The sequence below is a fragment of the Simochromis diagramma genome, unplaced genomic scaffold (assembly GCF_900408965.1).
Source record: "Simochromis diagramma unplaced genomic scaffold, fSimDia1.1 OVJJ01000131.1, whole genome shotgun sequence".
In the NCBI taxonomy this organism is placed as follows: domain Eukaryota; kingdom Metazoa; phylum Chordata; class Actinopteri; order Cichliformes; family Cichlidae; genus Simochromis; species Simochromis diagramma.
In genome coordinates, this window is record NW_024387200.1 from 10288672 (window position 1) to 10298120 (window position 9449).

At 46.5% G+C, this 9449-nt stretch overlaps 1 protein-coding gene across 1 annotated transcript; it reads right to left on the bottom strand.

The window, feature by feature from the left end:
- Window positions 1-2232: 2232 nt before the first annotated feature.
- net1 (neuroepithelial cell transforming 1) lies at window positions 2233-8424 on the bottom strand. Its single transcript, XM_040050918.1, has 9 exons — window positions 8118-8424; window positions 5781-5888; window positions 5519-5683; window positions 5252-5314; window positions 4855-5028; window positions 4498-4755; window positions 4242-4412; window positions 3911-4097; window positions 2233-3824 (listed from the first exon to the last, which is right to left on the bottom strand). The coding sequence occupies exons 1-9, from the start codon at window positions 8208-8210 to the stop codon at window positions 3391-3393; spliced, it is 1653 nt and encodes a 550-aa protein (XP_039906852.1). The 5' UTR covers window positions 8211-8424; the 3' UTR covers window positions 2233-3390.
- Between the last annotated feature and the right edge of the window lie 1025 nt (window positions 8425-9449).

Below are 9449 nucleotides of genomic sequence, written 5' to 3' on the forward strand. Positions count from 1 at the left end.
CAATACAAATGTGTGCCTGTGTGGGGCAGGGATAGCTCAGTAGGTAGCGTGATCGCCACATGATCGGAAGGTCGGAGGTTAGAATCCACTAAATGGTTACCCTGAGATACCCCTGAGCAAGGTACCGTCACTAAACACTGCTCCACGGATAGGTGGCTGCCCACTGCTTCACTGAGTGAATGGGTTAAATGCAGAGGGCTAATTTCCCTGCGGGGGTTAATAAAGTATGCATTGCATACTTGTAGCCTACATGCATTTAGGTTTGTGAGCCTCATGGGCGCTGCTGCACGTGGATCACAAGTTAACCCTAACCCTCTTAGTACAGATACTATATATAATAAGTATATATATGCAAAATGTACTTTACTATATGTATTAATTCATCCTGTCCTGATGAGATGGTCATCTGTCTCACCTGTCACCTGTGTGTCGGGGGCTAAACTGGCTCTTTTCTTGTTGTAGGTTACAACCCCTGGTCTAGACACGTATCCTGACCATTAGAAATGAACTTCAAACCATAGCTGGTTGGCTCGGTATTAAAACTAGCAGACACTACAGCAGAGCCAATGTATTGGGGCGATCGTGGCTCAAGAGTTGGGAGTTCGCCTTGTAATCAGAAGGTTGCCGGTTCGAGCCCCGGCTTGGACAGTCTCGGTCGTTGTGTGCTTGGGCAAGACACTTCACCCGTTGCCTACTGGTGGCGCCAGTGTCCGGCGGCCTCACCTCTGTCAGTGTGCCCCAGGGTGGCTGTGGCTACAATGTAGCTGCCATCACCAATGCGTGTGTGAATGGGTGGATGACTGGATATGTAAAGCGCGTTGGGGTCCTTAGGGACTAGTAAAGCGCTATATAAATACAGGCCATTTTTATTTATTTAAGTGTGGACATGTAGCGGCGTGTTGGCTTATTCTGAAAACTAGAACGCAGTTTAGCTTTGCCTGATTCAAAGACATGTAGTTAGTTTAGTATGAAATCCAGCTGCTTGTTGTCTTTGCTCAACTTGAAAACTAGCAGCCACTTGTACCTGTTTATTTTGAAAGCTTAGTTTAAAACTAGCCTCCAGTCAGTTTTGCTAAACAGGAAGTTATTTTATTTTGAAAACTGTCCAGAGTTTTGACACTTGTGCTTTAGCTTTTAAAGCCCAGTGTCTTCAGCAGCCTGTGTGTTTGGTGCTTGAGACTTGGACAGTTACCCTTTCCCATTTTTGGCAACTGAAGCTAATGAGCTGCAGCTAATCCGGTTGTTCAGTCTGACGTCACTAGCCGTGTCTGGACCTAAACTCCGTTGCAGGTCCATATATCAAACGATCACTATGGCATTACTGAGAGTTGAAAAACTGTCTAAAGTCTTTCATCTTTAATAAAATGATCAGCGTTCTGCTCTACCAGGTGTAACAATTGAGTTTAACATCCAGGCATCCATGAAAATGGAATTTATGACATTTAACGCAGTTAGAAGTTAGCAGGAAGTTAGCTCGCTAGCTTCTATCTAAATACAATATAGCATGTCCTGACTGCGGGGTTTTGGAAACAAATTCAAACGTACAGCTCTGTTATCACTTCCAGCATAAATGAAGACAGAAAACTAAACAGCAGTGACGTTTGTAGGGTTACTGAAGTTTGGCTAGCTGGTATATAATGATGTGCTACGTGACCGCTAGCGACACAGCTATGTTAGCATAATATAAACAAGCTAACTTTTTTTCCACTCGATAAAAGTTAACGAGAGTGTTCTCGGTGGTCAGGAACAAATGTAATCGCATGGCAGGATGCTGTAAAAGGACCAAACTTCAGCCAGGAGAACAACTGAGATAATCCATCCACAATAAGAGGTTAGTCATTCATATACTGCTGCATGGGCTGGGCTGTAGCTACATCCTAAGGTTTTAAAAACTGAGCTTAAATAAATGATTAGCGGTAATAAAAGCCGAGGGAGGTCAACAGTGATCACTGACTGTTTTAGGAGCTTTTTGAGATTAAATAGAAGAAAATACAAAACATTAAACATGTTAACAACACAAAAGCCATATTAAACACAGACTACTTTAGGCCCGGAAGTAGGATTCGTCACGTCATCACTTAACAATCGGATAGCTTTATATTTAGCAGCACATCCAAGCGCTCTATCGTCTTGTCTAGCTTGGCAGGAAAGCGAATAAGTGCTTTTCCTAAAAGCTCCAGCTACGAGTTCATGTTTGAAACAAAGTGAATAATAAAGACATGGAGTCAAAGGTTCAGTTGCAAATCTTACACAGATCTTTATTGTTCTTTTAATTACATCAAATTGCCGTTTCACTCGTTTTCATCTCAACAACCAACCAAATCCTGTAGTCACTTTCCCAATCCTTCCTCATCTGCCTTCCCCTACGTACAGTTTCCTTTCATTTCTTTCCATCCATGAGCAACATTCCCCATCCACCTGAGCAGATGACGGGAGTTACACATGTCACACCGAGCGTTTCACTTCCTAAACGTTCTCGTCTTCGTTCTCTTCTGCCTTCAACAACTTTCATCGTCGCTCAGTCCCTTCCCTCGGGACAGTTGCATACATCATGCCGCCTTTTCAGGTGCAAGCGGCGTCCACAACTAAAGCTCCATGCAAGATCCTACACTGAAAAGTGATCTGCCTCATTCTCAGGCATCAGCTTTTTAAGAAACCAACGTGGCTCAGTTCAAAATTTTGTCTTAAACAAAACTCATCATCTCGTCTGCGATATGATTTCATCACGGTTTTTTGCTGACATATCATCTGTTCTGGAATTAAATTAATGCCTCTGTAGTAAATAAAATAAAATAATGTCTGGCTTCTAGCATCTGTTATTTAAGGAATGTATAAAAATAAGACATCTTCTGCTCAGTCTAAAAACCCAACTATGACAGAAATCTGTTTGTGTGGTACACCTCACCTTTTTGGGGGTTGGCTTTTTGTCTTTCACCTTGACATCGGCAAATGTTCAAAAACCTGCCCTAACAGCTAAAACTCTGCTGCTTTACAATACCTAAAACAATACTAGGATAGATTTGAAAATATAAAGTGTATTATCCCCCAAAGAAAGGTCTAAAAGAATGTTTAAATATGAACTTTATAGTAAACAGGATCTGATGCACCAACTCTTTCTTCAAGAACTCAGCAAACTGGCCACACCGAGTGTGAACCGTGGGTTTACTTCTTGTCGTGCTTCCCTTTTAGAGCTGAACCACGTGCACCCCCCTCCAGAATACTGTGTCTCTATGGGATGCACTTGGATGGAGGAGTAAGGTGAATAGCTGCCAAGGAGGACAGTAACAGAACACTGCTGTAATAACACGCAGACACTCATAAATGTGCTGTGCTGTTTTATGTACAGGAAAAACAAAGAGGTCCATCCACGTTCTCTACCAACGCTCCACCTCACACCATCGTCTCTTTTCTCTTCCCTAAAGAACACAGAGCCTTCTTGTCCTTTTTGGTTTTATGTGTCGTGGGTGAGGATGACGTCGTTGACACGGACGTCGTGGACGACGACGGGGAGCGAGGCGAAGGGGACGCCGTGGTGGGGCTGTTGCACAGTGAGGCGGGGGCCGACTGAGAGCCTGGCTGCGGGTAGTTCTCGTCTGCTTCCTCCATGTGGATGATGGCAGAAACGGAGGAGGAAGGGCGGCGCTTGGAACGGACGCTGCCTGTAGGCGGGCTGGGGCTGGAGGGCTCGCTCAGAGGCCGGTGGACGGCAATGGCACTACGGAGGCAGTTGAGCCACTGCTGCTTGTGGAAGACGTCGTTGACCTGCAGAGTGTGTGACTGTGCCTGGCTTGGGTCTTGGGAACGTACCCGAAAAATGTTCTTGGCTGCAGAGAAAGCAGAGAGCGTCATTAGGAACGGGGGCAAAGTGCTGCTCAGGCTACTAGCGGACACTTTCTGGGACGAGCCTTACCTTTGTCTGCATTGCTGAAGGCTCCTCTGAAAGAGCCGCCCATTCTGACATCGCCATCTTGCAGGTCCTCCAGCACCAGATCCTGCACTGCGATTGGCTGCCGGTACACCTGGAAGCACTGGCGCTCGTTCCTGGTGACGGGGCGGGTCAGGATCAGCAGGTCGGTGAACAGGAACACGTGCAGCTTCTGAAAGAATTTCCAGGAAAAACAGAAACTTTCAAACCAGAGCATCATCTGAGCACATAGCCCGCCTCATGTGGGACGGCAGCCTCGTGTTAACATGCAAAGAGAAGCACCGAAGGACGACTTGGAAGTGTGCGCTGTGCTCACCGTGCCGCTCTTGTTGCGCAGCTCCCCGTGACACAGAAGACTCTTGCACCGTTCGATGCGAGCGTCCCTCTGCCTGTCGTCCAGATACTCCAGCTTGTCGATGTAGTACTGGCACTCGGACTCCCCCTTCTTCTTGTTGATGCCAGACAAAACTCCCTGGATGACAGTGATCTGAACACACAAGCAGCCTAATTATTACATGGGAGAGGCACTATGATGGATCAGTGTGTTGAACCAGTTTGTCTCCTGGACTTACAGCTTCCTGCAGGCTGGCAGCATCGGGGTGTTCTGCTGGAGTGTGTCTCAGGATTTCCTTGAGCAGTAGGGGGTACTTGACCAGGCGGGATCTGGGAATGTCCAGGAAGCTCCACAGGTCCAGTTTCCGACTAAAAGGTGACTCGAGGCACCGCTGCAGGAAGTCCTGCACACGTGGGTCTTGCTTCTTCTGGTCCAGCAGCGCCTTGGCTGCCAGCTGGTTACTGCAGTAGTCTTTGTAGGCATTGAGCCTGGGCAGCTGCAAAGGAAGGAGGGACTCTTTATCTAACTGCTAATTCAAAATACGTTTTTACTAGCGTAAAAGCTTTTGATGGCTCAAAAAGTCAAAGACACTTACCCAGCTAATAACAATTTGCCCAATCTGGCCCACAGTCCCGTCTGGCCCCGTGGCTTTGGAGAGCTGCGCCAGAAGGTCCTCGTGCAGTGGGATGTAGGCATCCAAGTTGCCGAAAATGTGAGTAAGCTCCTCCTCCGACATGATGGACAGCTTCAGCATCGGGTCGTGGTACGCCTGTGGATGGAGCAAAGTGATCAGTAATATCTGGGCAGAGCTTTGGGAGCGGCTACTAAAAATATCTTGGTCAACAGTTTTAGGGTTACAAAAAAAAAGACAGAGGAACAATCCCTGTCTTTTTATAGCTCCTGGCTGCACTGCATTCAAAGCCTGCCAGACTGATTTAATCTGTTTGCTTTATATGTACTCCCGCTGCCTCAGAGCTTTTAAAAGTACAAACCTTGCGTGCAAGCTGCAGGTCCTCAATCAGATCCTGTTCTCCACGAAACAGCTCAAATATGGCCTGAGGAATGGGAGAAGGCACAGACAGATGTTTTTTTAGTAAACATGTAAATCAGGTTGTCATTACATCGTAGCCTAAACCATAGTGAGCTTAGCCAAGATGGCTGAATGGCTTCTAGTCCAATTTAAACCATTTGACACAAAGACATGTGAACTAGTCTAGCAAGCATGTAGAATTCATCCCTGTCTGGACTCCTGGACTCACCTCTTGCCGCTTGATCTCTTTGGTGGAGAAAGTTCCTTTCTGGTGGATGTCTAATGTCTCGGACCATAAGGTGCTGTTCCTCCTTTTAGGTGGTGTGGGGGCCGCTGCCTTGCTGCAAGGCTTCTGGGGCACGCCCGGCAACTTGCCATCGCCCCGGAAAGAGGCCTTCAGAAAGAAAGAACACCACATGTCAGACATGTTGAAAGGGATGTCCCTGTCCCCCCAATGCGCTGTGTTTCCATTGGATGCCGTGAGCGCTTACCTGGATGGTTTGGCCGAAGCGCCGGACGGCCCCATTCTTTACCGGAGAAATGAGGTTGGCTAGCGACGTCACCCTGCCGAGAGAACGGACACGCTTGTTGCTGGGTTCCTGCAGAAGGAGGCAAAAACAGAAGGGGAGGTTAGTCGTGCAGTTATTCTATCATAACTCGTGTCTGAAAACCCTGAAAGTCTGAAGTGCGAGAGAGGCAGATCAAAACGAATCGATCAGTAACAGTAACTGTGACACCTCAGCAAAGACTTCCTTGTGACAAAACACGTCAAGTCAGGTCATAAATCCTGGTTATGAACTCTAGTCCCTCCTTTAAGACGAGCAGCTGGAGCCGAGGTCAAGCCGCAGGCAGACAGCCTGGCGGAGCGGCAGACAGAGATACTAAGGAGGAGGAAGCACTTCCAGCAGCTGTTGGCTCCATCATATGAAGAGTCCTGAGCCAGGCCAGCCCACTGAGCACAAAGACCCTCTCTCACTGCTGATCTGGAGGGGAAGGGGGTCTGGAGGAATGCCAGGAATGCACGAGACTGTGCTTCTCAGCTGTTCAGTGTCTCTAATCTGCTGCTATCTGCTCTGACAAGAGCGAAAACTCAAGTACAGAGTGGATCTGCTGCATCGCTCAAACTGGGATAAATGATTCCTGATTTACGGATGGAGCTGCGTGACAGCGTGCCGCTGCTACGAGCAAGAAAAAGGAGCAGCAGTCAGGAATACAGCAAAGTGTTTACGCAGTGCAGCGCTGCATGGGGCACACCACAGAATTTATGGCTGCGAGTTGAAACACGCTCTTCAACAAGCCTTGCGTGAGAGAGTACTGCACCTGGGGCAGGTGACCCCCCCCAAACACACACAACTCCTCACCCGCCCCGAGGCTGGGAGAAACAGGAATCAAAGAGCAGCAGGGTAATGATTATAATTCCACACGATTTGCATTTTCTTCTGCAGTGTAACATCTTAACATGACAGTAATGCAGTTTTGCCCTCTGAAGATAAAACACATCGCTTGTGTTTCCCTGACGCACACCAAATGAGATTTTGTCCCGGCTCAGCAAATGTGGGAAACAGTACAGCCACTGAGGCTCCGGTCTCTGTGGACGCAGCTGTGGAACAGCTCAGTCTGCTGTGGCTGCGGTCAGACTCTCCACGGAGAACTTAGCAAGCCCTCGAGTGGCGGGGGCCACATGTCAACTGCTTTCCTCTTTTTGTAACTTATCTGTGGCTACCAGACTTGGCTCCCTCTAAGTGATCACCAGTTCATATCTGTGGACAAATAAGTGGTAACAAGTAGTTTTTGGTGTGTTTTTGAGGGGCAGGGGGAAAATAGTGGAAAAGCGTAGTGGCCATGAAGCGCTGTGGACGCGGATAATGAGAGGCCACTCGTCCTGCTCTTTGTATATCAGCAGTTAAACAGGGAATGCTGCTATTCCTGGCAGTCCTGTGGCATTAGAGCGAGTCAGGCTGGAAACCATTCAGATCTGGGCTCAGTCAGTCGAACCCTCCAGACATAATATACATGCAGCCTCCTTCAACTTTCAACCTCAAACTTTTCTCAGCTCCCTCCCTGTGCTTCCTCTTTGATGTAACCTCACATGTGCCAGATGTGTCCCTGTGATTACAGCTTAGAAAATGATGGAAAAAAAGAACAGGCACAAATCAAAGGACGGAGGTAGTTAGAAAGTCAGCACAGAGTGAAAATACAGGGTTCTACTGAAAGGACTCAATTCGTGAAGTGTTTGCAGACTTGTCTTTTACAAAGAGATTTACTGTCAGTGAAGCCACACAGCCACAGGGAAATACACAGACAGCACCTGGGTTTCCTACGATATCTGCTGCTTTCATTGTAAAACGCATTACCCTTTGAATGCTTGGTTGTTTACTGAGACCCTACCCCCTGCTGTCTCACTGTTCCTGTACTCTTCTGTGTGCTCACTATGGACCTGATCTCCCCATTTCCCACTGAGACTGAGGTGTCTGCTGGGGTGCGTACGAGAGCAGGGGGAATACACAGCCGTGCGTGGGGGAGGTCGTTACTGTTCACAACTAAAAAGGTGCAGTGTAGTCCAATGATTAACTTTTCAGGGTTTGACAGTATCTTAAGCATTGTCCCAAGTGCCCTGGAACAAAGGTCAAAGTCTCTGTGCACGCGCGCACGCGCACACACACACACACACACACACACACACACACACACACACTGTGTACATACGTGAGATAAAAACCAGGGTTAGGTGCTGATTGACTCACGGTGTGATACCTAACACCACACTATGACTTCATTTCCAGCAGCTCTGGTCAAACATTTACAGAGTAAAGTTTCAGCCATCTCACCTCTAAGTCCTTGTTGGCCTGGTTCTGGCAGTCTGTCACTTGCAGAGTCCGTTTGATAGGCACCAAGCTACCCACTTCATCGTAAGCCACCATATCTTTCAGTAGAAACACAGTATCCTTTTAATCCTCACGAGTTGGCTTCAAGTAATCCACACCAGAGAGAAAAAAGGTGGCAGAAAATCAAGAGTTATAAGCACGTAAAAAGACGGAACAGATACACCTTCCCCCTGTTTGGCTTTTTCTGGCATGGGGCTCCCTCATCACTCTGCCTCACTCAGCTCTAAACTTTGGTCTGAGGCAGAGCAGGAGGGGAGGACTATATATGCAGGGGAGGAGTCCCGAGGAGGGACAGAGGGACGGGTCTACCTGAGGAAACAGAATGCCTTTGAACAGCTCCTACTCAGTGCAGACAAATAGCTGCCCGCATGCTTTGCTGCTCTATTGAGTCCAAATATTACTATGAAATGTAAAAATGATGGGCAAACGTTACTGCTAAGTGTGGTGGACACACAGCAGGTCCATACTACGGGCTAGTTTCTGTAATTCAGTCAATGGAGCCTGAATTTGTTGAATTAAAGACACATTTCTGGAAAGTATTTACAGCTGTATAGTTTATCAATATGTTTACTGATCCACGATTTGCTACATCTGTAGATCCCATAATAGCATTACTTAATCATAAAGGTACCTAGTGACAAACCATTTGTTACAGTCTTCTACATTTAGTTCAGATTTCTGATTTTACTTTTAAATCCAAAGTTAACTGAATAGTAGAAAATATGTCCAAGAGAGACACGATCTGTGCAGCAGGGCTCATTAATTACACTGTTCTGCACATACATTAGCTGAATAACTGATGGATACTCTGAGGCATTGTTTCTTTTTACCAAATTCATCAGGATAAGGGCCAGAGGCAGGAAACAGGTTGATTTTTTCATGTTATCCCATCAGTCTTGAGCTCCTTACCTTCAGTCATCTACAGGACAGAGGCTCTTATCATGTGAAGACAGTTTGGTGAAGGGCTGAAAGACTAAAACAGTTACTATGATAAAGATTTATGATTCTACTGCACAGAGAGAGAATGACAGTAAAAAGATAAAATATTGGAATCCGTGTTATTTTAAATATCAACCATTGCTCCTAACTGACAGAAACCATGACAACCAACACAGTTCTCAGTGCTAATTATTATAAATGGAAACATTAAAACCTAAAAAGAATCAAATTTAGCTTTCAGAAGTGTCACATGTAGCTAGTTTGCGTCACTAAATCAAAGAGTATAAACACTGTTTTAGTTACAGTTTCAATGTCACAGGAATGTTTTAATTAAAG

Coding starts and splice junctions, on each gene's coding strand:
- net1 (XM_040050918.1), bottom strand. CDS start 8,210: ATGGTGGCTTACGATGAAGTGGGTAGCTTGGTGCCTATCAAACGGACT. Junction 5,315..5,518: donor AAGAGATCAAGCGGCAAGAG/GTGAGTCCAGGA, acceptor CCCATTCCTCAG/GCCATATTTGAGCTGTTTCG. Junction 4,098..4,241: donor TGCGCAACAAGAGCGGCACG/GTGAGCACAGCG, acceptor AAATTCTTTCAG/AAGCTGCACGTGTTCCTGTT.